The sequence below is a fragment of the Saccopteryx leptura genome, chromosome X (assembly GCF_036850995.1).
Source record: "Saccopteryx leptura isolate mSacLep1 chromosome X, mSacLep1_pri_phased_curated, whole genome shotgun sequence".
Classification (NCBI taxonomy): Eukaryota; Metazoa; Chordata; class Mammalia; order Chiroptera; family Emballonuridae; genus Saccopteryx; species Saccopteryx leptura.
Genome location: NC_089516.1, coordinates 34,495,019 through 34,507,317, shown reverse-complemented (window position 1 = coordinate 34,507,317; position 12,299 = coordinate 34,495,019). Strand labels below are relative to the sequence as shown.

Here is a 12,299-nt window from a genome sequence, read left to right as displayed (position 1 = left end):
TCAAAATTCAGGCCTTCTTCTTTCCCTCCCCAACCCCCAGCTCTTGCTGTGAGACCCCCATCTCCTCCGGCGGCAGTATGACCACCCCATCACAAAGAGCCTCAGTGATCCCATCAAGACATCTGGAAAAGAGGGGAAACAAGCATCTTTTCAAATGTCAAGTGGATAAATAGGGCGCCAGACGTGCGGTTGGGAACCTTCCCAACAGCTCTCAGGCCAGCACTCACCCCAATGGCACTGCCCAGCTAGAAGCCACCCAGAGAGGCGCTGTCCCCATGGACACCGGGTGGCCAGTGCACCTCTGAGCGCACACCCCCTAGGGAGCCCGTGGCAGGGGAGCAGGGAGGTGATTGCACTGGTGGTAGTGGTGAACCCTCCCCACAGGCAGCCATTTGGGGACAGGGATGGGACTGGGAGCAGGTCCCTGTGGCAAATGAGGTGGCTGGGACAGGCACACACCCTTCCTGAAGGGGGAAACCACAGGGAAGGCCAGGGCCCAACTGAGCTGGCAGAGCACACAGGCCTGGGCCTGGGCACAGGCAGCCACCTGGAATGGTCCCTTTTGAATGGGAACTCCCACCAAAGAAAAAAGTAACAGTCGCAGAAGAGGCAGTTTCTGGAGCATGGTTCTGCCCCAAAGCAGCGAGGGCCAGGCCTGTGGATCTGGCCGGCCCGTAGGCACATTTAATAGGGTTCCCGAGGATGTTTCAAGTGGGCAGGGCAGGTCTCTCCCACTGGCCGCCCTGGAGGGGTCCCCAGCTCTGCTTCTTCCCACAGCCCCCTGCATGAGGTATTGCGCTCTCCCCCCCACCCCCTCCCTCTCCCCCCTCCCCCCATCAGCTTACAACTGAGTTCCCTCCCTCCCTCCCTCCCTCCCTCCCCCTTCTTTCCCCGGGCACATGGGTGGTCAGGAGCACCCATTGGGGAGTGGGGCAGGACCCTATGTGGGGTCCAGCTCAAAGACACCATCGCTGGTGGGGGTAGTGAAGAAGGAGGGCGGGTCAGAGGCGGCAGACTCCTGGCCACCACTGCCCCGCTCCCTGGCACGCCTCTCCTCCAGCCGCAGACTGCGCTCGAAGTCCAGCAGCTGCCCCATGAAGTTGAAGTTGGGCGAGATGTTAGACTTCTTCCGCTTGACCAGGTCGTAGGCATCATTGAGGGAGAGGTGGAGCTTCTGCATGAGGTAGGCCACAGTGACGGTGACAGAGCGGCTGACGCCCGCCAGGCAGTGGACAAGCACTCCGCAGTTCTGGGACAAGGCCTCATCTAAGAAGGGCAGGGTGGGGGCCAGCAAGAGCTGTAGGCCAGCGACCTTCCGGAAGGGTCCTAGCAGCCCCCGCACCGCACCTTCCAACCTGGCCAGGTCTGCATGGGAACCCTGCGGGGGCCTGTGGACTCCTGACCCCAGCACTGCCCAACCCCCAAAACTGTTATCCTGACTTTGGACTTGGGGGATGGCAGCTAAGACCAGAGAAGCCTTCATGAGGGAGAGGGGGAAGAAATGGAAGAGGCCAGGAGCCAAACCTGGGGGAAGGAGGAAGAAAGGGGAAGTCAGGGTGGACTCACCAATGAATGCAATGGCCTCTGGAAAGAACTGGGACAAGTTCTGGCTCCAGTGGTCTGAGATGGGGATCTGCTTGTAGTGAAAGTCGCCATTCTTCTCAAAGAGGTTAGGGAGGTTAGGGGTGACATTAAGGATGTAGCGTATGCCTAGCTTGGCCAAGCTCTCCACGTTGGCTGAATCTCGGGCACAGCCCAGGTAGAGGTTGGGCAGGATCTGCACGGGGAAAGATGGCAGCAGCCCCGCAGGAGGTGGGGTGGCACCCTCCGAATCCAGACCACAGCTCATGGAGTCTCGGTCAGGCTCAGATTCTGCATCGGAGCACTCAGAGCCCAGGCACAGGCCGCCCAGCCCCACGACTGGGCTGGGCACCATGGCCGTGCTTGGTCCTCCATGGCTGTTGAGGCTGGTCTCACACAGGTGAGGGCACTCAGCCTGGAATCTGCTGAAACCACCTGGGAGAAGAAAGGGCAGGTCCTGCTGATCTGGACTCCTGGGCAGACAATTGCCCCTGGCTGGGGATAGGGAACCAACCCTAGACAGCCCAGACACCTGAGGGGGTTTGCAGAGGTCTCTAAACTATATTGGCGTCACCGTGTGGTGCACTATGGGCCGCCCAGCCCTCTTCACATACAGATAAATCTGTCTATATAAAGATCAATTAGCCACTGTCACCTGGCTACTCCAGTAGACAGCAAGTGTCCACTGTGGCTGCTGGGCCCTGGTAGAGCCACCCAGAAAGGATCTTATACCCTTAGATCCAAGCCAAGGTAGGCATGAAGGCTCAACAGAATCTAAATGTACTATTCATCTTGGGGAGGACGCCGGCCATGAATTAAAAAGAAAAGGTTCAGATATGTGTTCTCTGCTTGGCTGTCTCCCTATTCAGCTCAACCAGGATCACCCTGAGGGCAGGGGCCAGGGTCATAGCCATTTCTGTCCTCTCTTCAGAGATGATATAGGACCCCAAGTGGAGGGGAGCCCGGGAGAGAGTGTGACATTCCACCTGGAATGTTCCAAAGTCCCCAAAAGCAAGCATTTCCTTGGTCTACAGATTAATTTCTATTTCCCTGGGCTGGGGACCTCCTGAAAATCCAACACTTTGTATATTTCTATATCCCTGTGCATTCAGAATGGAACAAGGGAACACAAGCCCAATGACCCTCTTTGATGGGGAGGTAGGGACAACTGGCTCTGTAGGTCCATGGGAACTGTGTCTCTACCCTGGACCACTGGAGTGTGTGTGTGTGTGTGTGTGTGTGTGTGTGTGTATCAGCCTGCCTCCTCCAGCCCTGCCATGACTGGGGTGGGGGTCTCTGCTTCCTCAGGCTTCCTCTTGCCTTCACTGCTTCGCACTCTCCCTCTCCTTCCTTCTAGAGCCTTTGCAGAGCAGAATTTGTCCTCCTGTGTGCCCTGCCTCCGTTGCCCATGGCTGAGCAGCGAGAGGAGGTGGTATTACTATCTCAGGAAGGCTGGGAGCCCACACGTGGCACCCCATTCTTGAGCATTCTGTGAGCCAGGTCAGGTCAGCCAGATTCTCCCTATTTTCCAGATTCATAAATTGAGGCTCCCAAGGGGGAAGGGTTTGCCCAAGGTCGTGCTCAGGGTAGGGTATCTCACCTCTACTTTTGGCAAAGAAGCGGGGCTTGCTCAAGGTCAAATGAATTGGGAATCCCTTCGGAATGTGAGGCCCTGCCTCCCGGGCTGGGATCCCCCGCCCCAGGCCAGTGCCCACCGTGCCACCGCGCGCACCTACCCTGGAGATAGTAAGCCAAGTAGCCTTCCTCTCGCAGCTTCTGGAGCAGAGTGCCCAACACCGACTCCGGCTCCCACTCCTCGGGCTCAGCCTCGGCCTCGGCCTCCCCGCGCCAGTGTCGGCTCCCACCCTGGTCGTACAGGAGCACTGGGGCCGGCGGGGGTGGCTGCAGCGGCGGCCCCGGCAGGAGTGCGCGCACCGACAGGCTCCCCCGCCGAAGGCGGCGCAGCAGCAGCGCCGGCAGGGCCACGCTCAGCGCCCCGCCGATGCGCGCCGACTCGTACAGCTCGCGGCTGCGGCAGTCCAGGAGCAGCAGCCGCGGCTGCGGGGGCGAAAGCTCCCGGCGCAACCACAGGCACGAGCGGCCCAGACCCTCCATGGGTTCGCGGCTCCTGGCACGTCCGGCCACTGGCGCTGCGGAGAAAGGGAAGGCACACGTCGTGAGCCCGCGTCCTCCACGCCCGGCCGCAACAGGGCGCAGGCCCAGGGGTCAAGATGTGAAGCCAAACCCGTGTCCTGAAGGCAGGCGCCCAGGGTCCCGCAGGGACACTCCATTACCGCCCGATTCTCTTCTCGCGCCGCGCCTCCCTCCCCAACAGTGAAGACACACAGAAGGCGCTCCGTACGCCCCAAGAAAAACACCCCAGACAGTCATCTGGGTGCCCGTTCGTTGCTCACCGCCCCGGGAAAAAAAAGTGTGAGAAGTCCCCCAGGAGAGGAAGGCTGGGCATCCAACGACCCCTTTCAGAGCCATGGGTTCTTCCCAGCCTCTCCTGGAGCGTTCCAAAGCCAAAACCACCTTCCTCCTTCACACCTTCTTTCTGCATTTCCCATTTGGTCTGCCCGAAATCACTCCCCAAGTTCGAGTTTCCTCCCGACTTTGGGGGTGTGTGCGTGTGTGAAGGGTTCAAATCCGAGATCTCCCCCATGGCCAGGTGGGCCAAGAGAATCGAGGGGGAGCGGAGGTGATGGGCTCTGGCGAGCCCTCTCGGCGCTGACCCGGCTCTGGTACCCCTGAAGCCCCCCACCCAGGGCAAGAAAAGGAGAGAGACCTGAGGCGTGATCCAGCGGTGGGTGGCTTTGCGCTGATGTCTCGGCCACGGCCACCGCGGGACGCAGGGCTCGGTCCCCGGACAGGGTGTCCCGGGGTCCAGCCACTAGGAAGAGGGCTGTGCGGCCGAGCAGGCGCGCACGTGGAAGCAAAGTCCTGCGCCGCCCGCGCGCTGGCTGCTTCCTGGCAGAAGGACCTGGCTTCCACCTTGGAAGCGGCTGCCTTTGGACGAGGAGTTACCGTTTAGAGGGGCGGGGCAACGGGGCGGGCTCAGGGGTCCAGCGAGCCAACGAGTGTCAGGGAAAGCAGTCGGGTGGGCCCCCCGCAAATGGCACGCTGGGCTGGGGCTTCCATCCAAGCGGGACAGGGCGGGGGCAGAGGCCAAGGTCAGGTCAGGGGCCCAGCAGGGGACCAGCCACAGCTCCCCTAGCTGGCGCCAGTCTCAGTCTGGCCCCTGGAGGCAGGGGGAGGGGTGGGGACAAGAGCCCAGTGCCCCTGCCCCAGAGGCTGCCTCCAGCCCTACTCACTGGTGACCCTGGACCAACATGTTTCATGACTGGACTCTAGTAGCCCCATCTAGATAGTGGGCTCATCATAGCCACCACCTTGGGCTACAGTGGGATGTCACTGAAATCATGAAGGGGAGGAAGAAAAAGCACCAGAAACTCATTGCTGCTTTTCAGCCCAGAACTCTGCCCAAGGTTGGCTGGAGGGCTAGGCAGGCAGACGGCAGCTTCTGGGCACCCCCACTGGCTTCGTGGGCACAGGTCTGGCCAAAGACACCCAGGAGCTCTGAGCTCCCAGCCCCAAGCTGGGGCACTCTGCTCTTACCACGTTACTGACCCTGGGACTTACCCCAGTGTCTCCCCCTGCCTCCTGCCTAATCAAGAGCCAAGTAGTTTTTACTTAAGTCTCACTCATAGCTGTACTCTCCTTTCTGTCTCTGCGCTGGCCAAGGGGTGGCATTCACCAGCTCTTGACCAGGTCACTCTCACAACTTCCAAAGCTCTCTCCCTGCCTCCAGGTCTATCTGCCTCAACCACTCTGTGCCTTGCCCTGCACCAGAACATTTATTCAGCAAGGACTAGTGGCCTCCATACCTTCCATGGACACAGGATGATGAATAGGCAAGACACACAGGGTCCCTGGGAAGCTAGTAGGACAGGTCTGTAATTAACAGGGGACCAACAAGATAATACCCGTTGTGATAAGAGCCAAGACAATGAAACGAGGTGGGGAAGTTTTCGGAAAAGTCTGATTCCAAGTCCCTTCTTTGTTTGAAACCCATCCAAAGCACCTGACCTGTGGTGGCGCAGTGGATAAAATGTCAACCTGGAATGCTGAGGTCACCGGTTTGGTTCGAAACCCCAGGCTTGCCCAGTCAAGGCACATATGAGAAACAACTACTACAAGTTGATGCCCCCCCCCCACACCCCATTTCTCCCACTCTCTAAAATAAATAAATAAAATCTTTAAAAGAAACCCACCCAAACCAAATAGCACAGTTAAAGGAAAATGTACAACAGATACAGTAAAGCTCACACAAATTAATCAAAAAATTAAGATTCCAATAGATAAATGGGCAAGGAACCAGAAAAGGCTACATGGAGGAGGAAACTCAACTGGGTAAGAGGGGAAGGTTCCACCTCAGCCTAGAAGGAAAACAAATCTAAAAACCAAGGTAACAACAATAGAAAACAAAGTAACATTTCCCACCTATTACATTAGTAAAATATTTTCAAAATGAAAAAATACCCAGTGCTGGCAAGGCTATTGTGAAACCAGCCTGCTGCTATATTGCTGGTTGCTGGAGGAATTCTCTATTGGTCCTTTTGGAAATTAATTTGGTAATATGCATCCAAAGCTAGGGAGAAATTTACACCCTCGGGCCGCTTCGGGCAAGCTACCCTAAGGAGCTAAGTAAAAGAAGGCACAGCTATGCACACAGGACAGGCACCAGGAGCCTTGTAACTAAGGAATGAAGGGCTCAAAGCCACTGGAAAGCCAAATTTTAAGCTAGTTAAGTCTAGTGCAGCCTCTGAAGACTCTTCTCAGACTAGAGTAAGATGAGAAAACTCAGGAGGTAATGCTAGAGAGAGCAAGACTGCCTCCGAGGGGTCTCCAGGCACCCTTCCCTCCCACCCTCCCTGGCCCAGTAGGCCACCAGTCTGGGTCTAAACTCTGGCCATAGCCCAGCACGCCCTGGCCTCTGGGACGCGCTCCACCGCCAGCATCCAGGGGCCTCAAGCAGCTGGGTGGGGTTCCCTCCCTTCAGCCCAGGCCTGTTCTCTGCATCCTGTCCAGATGCTGCTATATCTTCAGCAGTCCCAACACCCCTGCCCCCCCCCCCCAAGGTGCCCTCCTCCAGGCAGCCTTTGTCCATCTCCCGGGACAGCTTGTGATCTCCTTTCTCTGCTCTCCAGACCTCAGTTATCTGAGGCTGCAATGTCCAAGAACCAGTTTGGGAGGCTGGGGGCATCAGAGCAGGACCTATCTCCCCTGTCCCATGTGTTCTTGGGCAGAGACTGTTTTCTAGTGTCTCTTATCCCTCCATCCTTGCTCCAAGAGGCAGAGGTAGGCTGCCACTTGGCTGTAGGCCCCAAGGTTGGGGGCTCCCTCCACGTCCACTATGCCTGTGCGTGGGATCCTGGAGTGGCAAGGGGTTGAAGGCACCAAGCAGTTCTGCAATGTGTCAGCCTAGGGTGCCTGGCTTGGCTCTGTGTTGTAAGCAGTGGGGTTGGCAAGGTCCTTCTGACAAGGAGGTGGAGAGACACATGCTCCCACCCACGCTGTCATAGGATCTCAGTGTGGTTGGAGAGAGGGTCTTCAACCCTGAGAGAGATAGGAGCTCCTGAAATGCCCAGGCATGCTTTCTGGCAAAGGCTTCCTGGAGGAGATGATGGAAACCTGGCTGAGAAGATGATGGGAAAGGAGGCAACTTCTGCAATGGTGAAGGGAAAGGAAGCTAGGTTCCAAGAAATCTCCCCAGGGTGGGATTGTGCCTGGGCCTTTGTCTCCCAAAGCCTGAAGAGTGGCTCCCTTGCACCTTGCTCCCAATCCTGCTGGCAAGCCCTCCAATCGGGAAAGCAAGTGCTCTGTGCCCGGCGCCAGCAGTGCCCACTGCGCCAGCAGCAGGACAAACTGGAAACTGTTGCCACCTCCGCACTGCAGGGTTGAGCGCAGCCAAGCCCCCTTCCCCCGACCCTCCCTGGGCCGCCCACACTCGGGACCTGGCAGCGTCTGCTGGGGCGCCCACACCGCCCCGCGCCTGCTCCCCCGGCGTGCTGCGCGCCTGGGCCTCCCCGGGCCCTCTCCGGCGGGCGGAGCAAGGCCGCGCGCTCTCCGCAGGGTGGGCGCTTTGCCCGCGGCCCCAGCACTCGCCGGGCGCCAGTGGCCTCCGCTGCGCCGGCCCACTGCCCCTTGGAGGCCGCGGAGAGGTTTCAGCCTTTAGGCCCCGTGCGCGCCGCGTGCGCCCTCTGGTCCCCAGAGCCTCCGGAGAGCGGCGCCCTGCCTCCCTCTCCATCCCCCCATTCCGAAATGCACGGTTCCCGCCTGGCAGAATGGCAGGATTTCGGCTGTTGCGGCCCGGTCACATGGCCAGGAACACAACTCCCAGCGACAGCGTTCCGGCCAAATCCAGTGTGTTTTCCTCCAAATCCACTTTTCGCTGGGGACGGCTTTCTCCTAGTCAGTCTCCTCGTGGAACTGGGAATTCCTTCAAGGCAGGATCGGGTGTGTTTCCGGCCCCAAGCTGGCCCCAGCCCCCAATGCAGGGCCTGGCACCAGCCGGCGCTCACAGAAGAAATGCTCGTCAACAAAGAAGGCATGAATGAATGAAACCAATTGTTGCACGAGGGAGCCCAGGAGGGTGTTGCTCTTGCACTCTCAGCGGGTTGAACACTACTTCCCCCCACTCCACAACGCATAAGCACACGTGCACACACATTTCTCTCCCCAACACAAACGCAGACAGGCACACATATTGCATGAATTCCTGTCCTTGTGGAACCGACCTACTACGTGCGCTGCCTCCATTTCAGTGCCAGTCTCTCTTTTCCTTCTCCCCGCCCCCACCGGCGCCCGGATATCTAAGTAAGGTGCCTGGTGCCCTAAGTGCCTTCTTTATCTCTTAGGGAAGAGGCCAGACAGTCGCTGGGGAGACTCAAGGGGGGCCTCAGAATGGCAATCCACTGCCCAAGGCAAACCAGAGTCGCCTGGCAGGGATGTCACCAAATACTGCAGCCTCTAGTATGCGTGCCAGGTGTTGAGGGTGGTAGTGGGAGGGACACAGGGATGTGCTGGGGGCTGTTAGGGGACTATTTGTGATAGGGGAGGGGCAAGGTGCTGGAGAGTGGGAATCCATCAGGTGTGCATGCATCCTGGGGTGTCTGAGAGTGCGTGCTGGAGAGTGGGCCTGGCTGCAGGAAATGGGGAGTGTTGGCTACTGGGGTGTGGGTTAGTGTTGGTGCTTCGCTTGGGGGGGTGGATTTCAGTGTCTCTGGGTTGGGAATGTGGGTAAGGTGGCTATGATGAACATATGGGGAATCGGAGATGGGGAGATGATGGGGCCATGGTGAGGGAAGCTATATTAGTGCAGAAAGTACAAGGTTGTGTTGAGAATGTGTGTGCCTGGGTGTGTATTGAGGCGTGGCAGGGTCTGGGATGGATACTGGCCTGATTTAGGGACAGTGGTGGGTAGTAGGTTAAAGGCTAACGTTTTTGCACTGCAAGGACCTGGATGCGCGGCGCAAGGTTTGTGCGCCCGCGTAAGTGACAGGGGGTGTGCGTGGCGGAGGACACGGGAGGTGCACGGGCAGGATGCGGGGGGTGTGCGGTGGCAGGACCAAGCGGGTCTCGCAGGGGCGCGTGCGTCAGCCCCGTAGGGTGTACGTTGGCAAGACTTTTGGGGGTGCAGGGTGGAGGAGCGCACGTCGGAGGGCGGCCAGGCTGGGTGGGGGTAGGGTGGGGTGGGTGGCCTGGCGCCGCGTGCTCCGCTCACCTCTGCTCACCTCTGTTCCGCTTGGCTTCCTGTGCCGGCTCCGCGCGTGGCGGCCGGGAAGTTTCCGAAGCCCGGGCGGCGGGAAGCGCCACCGCCACTGCCGCGGAGCGTCACCGGAGCCTCGGGCGGCGGCCTCGCCTGGAGCCGAGGGGCCGCCGCCGCCGCCGCTGCGGAGGGAAACTCCAAATCCCGCCTCCGCCGCCGCCTCCTCCCCTCCAGTCGCCGTCTTCTCCGCCCCCTGCCCAGGAGGGGCACTGTCGCTGGCGGCGCGCAGGAAGAGAGCGGGGAGGGGCCGAGGCCTGCCCGCCGTCTCCCGCCACCTCCCCCACCCCCTTCCGCCTTCCTCCCCCCCCCCCCCCCCCCCCGCAAGCCTTTGCCTGCTCCGCCCGCCGCGGCCCCTGTCTGGATACCCACTGCAGCCCCGGGTCCCCTAAGCCCTGCTATGTGGGGGCCCCGAGCATGGGGAGTAGGAATGGGGTAAAGGGCTGTGACCTATGCCGGGCCTGGGCTGGGGGAGGGTTGCACCAAAGGGTCTCCGCTGGTACCCTTGCTTTCCACAATAGAAGCAAAGGGGCCAGTCGAGGACTGGGCACAGCTTGGGCTCCAGGGCCACCTCTTGCCACCATAGCAGAGAGGGCTTAAGGTCCAGCTGACAGCACTGCAAGTGTCCCTGTCCTCTGGGTGCTCCTGCGCTGTCTTCCCCTAATTCTCACATATCAGATTCTGGCGAATAGTAATAGCATTTGAGCCTTGGTGCCTGGAAAGGGTGGAGCCAGGACGTAGGGGGAGGGGGTGGAAGGGGGCCATTAGGCCTCGACCGCTTTCCTCTGCACTAAAGGCCACAAGCGGCCCCATCAAGGAACTCATTCTGTCTTACACCAGTATGGGAGTCAGAGGAGGCTGTTCACATGTGATAGCTATGGAAACTGAGGCAGTGGTTTCCTGTTGGTCACACAGTAATGTCCTGGCGGAGCCCGAGTGGGCTCAGACTGGCTGAGATCCAGAGCCATAGCTGAGTGTGAACAACAAGGCCCACTGGTTCCCGGATTGTTCACCCTTGTGGGGGGTGGGAAGCAAAGGGGAGCACACAGCGGTTCCTGAATCAGTAGCTGGTGAGCTGGACTGAGTCATGAGGGTTGCTGAGAACCAGCATGATACCTTGGGCGGGCGAAGGCTGGCTTCCGGCTGCCGAAATCGTGGGCCCGGGAAGATCAGAATAAGGTGAGGCCAGGTTGGGATGACATCTCCAAGGAGATGGGCAGAGCCAGGATGCCAGCCTGTTCTGTGGATGAGGGGCGGCCAAGGGAAGCCTGGCTGCTTGGCTCGTGTCTGCAGCAGCACTGGACTCCCCTGAGTCATAATCTCTGGAGAAGAGAGGAGGGGGACAGCTTTGTCTCTGGTGCTTCAGTTTCCTTGTCTGTACATTTGGGGAGAGGGGACCTCTTGTTCTCCAAGGTCCCTTCTAGCTTCGTGACAGTTTTAATCGGCGATGTGTGAGCTGAGGCTAGATCCGGCTTCCACCAGCCCGCACGCCCATCCTGCCCTTTGTCTTTTCCTGGCCTCAGCACATGCTCACTGGGGCTCTCTGGGCTGTACTTGTCGGGAGGTGCATCTGCCAGGTAGAGGCCCAGGGAATCCCAGGGCCGAGGCTGTCTTTCCTCCTTTCTCTCAGCGTTAGGGCTCTGGGGTCCAGTGTGGAGTCAAACCAAAATGACACCATACTGGTGAGTAAATCAAACGGTGCGGGTCCTGCCGCTGGACCCTGTGCTCTGACAGCACTGCCAGTTGTCCTGAAGTTCAGGGGCTTTTTGCTAAGAAATCATATGCTAAAAGCTGTGCCATATAGCAGTAGGGCCATTTTGTCAGCTGAAACATGAAAATACCTGGAGACCAAGAAAGATAGAGCTGGCTTCACCCTTTGGTGGCCGTCCCATTTGGGAAAGATGTATGGTGGTTGTGTCCATAGCCCAGGCATTCAGTTGGCCTCTGGCGAAAGCTTGATAAACTGACTCATAGAGGAGATTCTGGAAAGATTGGATAACCAACTCCCCCCCTCCTTCCCCCGCCGACCATCTTGTGCTTTAATGACTCAGGGCTGAAAGGCTGGAGGAGGAACATTTGGATTGAATGATGCTGCCCCCCACCCCTGCACAGCTCCCACCCCAGCCCTCCCACAGTGCCTCTGCTTTCCAGGCAACAAGACTCACCAATGCTGGAAGAAAAGAAAGCTAACACAATGGCACGGCCAGGCTGAGGAGCTCTAAAGGCACAGGCCTGCTCTACCTCAGGAAATGGGACCTCCCTTCTCATCCCCAGAGACTTCTCTTGGCTAACAAGGCCTGGCCCGTGCCCTGTTGAGGAATAAAATGGAGAACTTTCTTGAAGAGGACTTGAGCGTAAAGCCAACTATGTCACAATTGAGGATCTAAAGGCACAGCTGGGCCTCCATCTTGGAAGCAGCCAAGCCCATGTGCTAAGGTCCCATCTACTCTTTAGAGACATCTCAGAGTGGGGTAACTGGGCATCTCCAGCCTTACTCTACTCTCTCCTCTGAGACCCTGCCCCCTCTACCAAAAGAACCTCAAGGCTCTCAGCAGGGTATCTGAAACTTCCAGGCCTTTGCAAGGTGGAGGGGCAGAGAGCCGGGCCTTGATTGGGAGGGAGAAATCTTTAGCTTGGCTGAACCAACTGCTGGCCCTATTCTGCCACAATGTGGTATTGCAGGCCTTTGGCTAAAGGGACAGTCTCTGTTCAGGCACACATTTTCCAGGGCCTGATTCTAGGTCACTTTACAAGTAAGTATAAGCTTCGAGGCGGGGCCTACCACCCTGTCTGGCCCTTGCATGGAGACCCTGCCCTCATCAGGGGGAGCCCTGAGACTTGGGCGCATGCACACCCAAAGCTTTATTTCCGGGAAACCATTTGGTCCTGC

The 12,299-nt window shown here is 58.6% G+C and overlaps 1 protein-coding gene across 4 annotated transcripts; it reads right to left on the bottom strand.

Moving 5' to 3' along the window:
- Positions 1-896: 896 nt before the first annotated feature.
- Positions 897-9,583, bottom strand: DUSP9 (dual specificity phosphatase 9). Of its 4 annotated transcripts, none has more exons than XM_066356465.1 (4): positions 9,368-9,583; positions 3,318-3,731; positions 1,567-2,016; positions 897-1,266 (listed from the first exon to the last, which is right to left on the bottom strand). In XM_066356465.1, the coding sequence occupies exons 2-4, from the start codon at positions 3,694-3,696 to the stop codon at positions 941-943; spliced, it is 1,155 nt and encodes a 384-aa protein (XP_066212562.1). In that variant the 5' UTR covers positions 3,697-3,731; positions 9,368-9,583; the 3' UTR covers positions 897-940. The 4 variants fall into 4 exon arrangements, with proteins under 4 accessions (XP_066212562.1, XP_066212561.1, XP_066212563.1 ...); XM_066356464.1 differs by having other exon boundaries at positions 9,378-9,583; XM_066356466.1 differs by having other exon boundaries at positions 3,318-3,725; positions 9,378-9,583.
- Between the last annotated feature and the right edge of the window lie 2,716 nt (positions 9,584-12,299).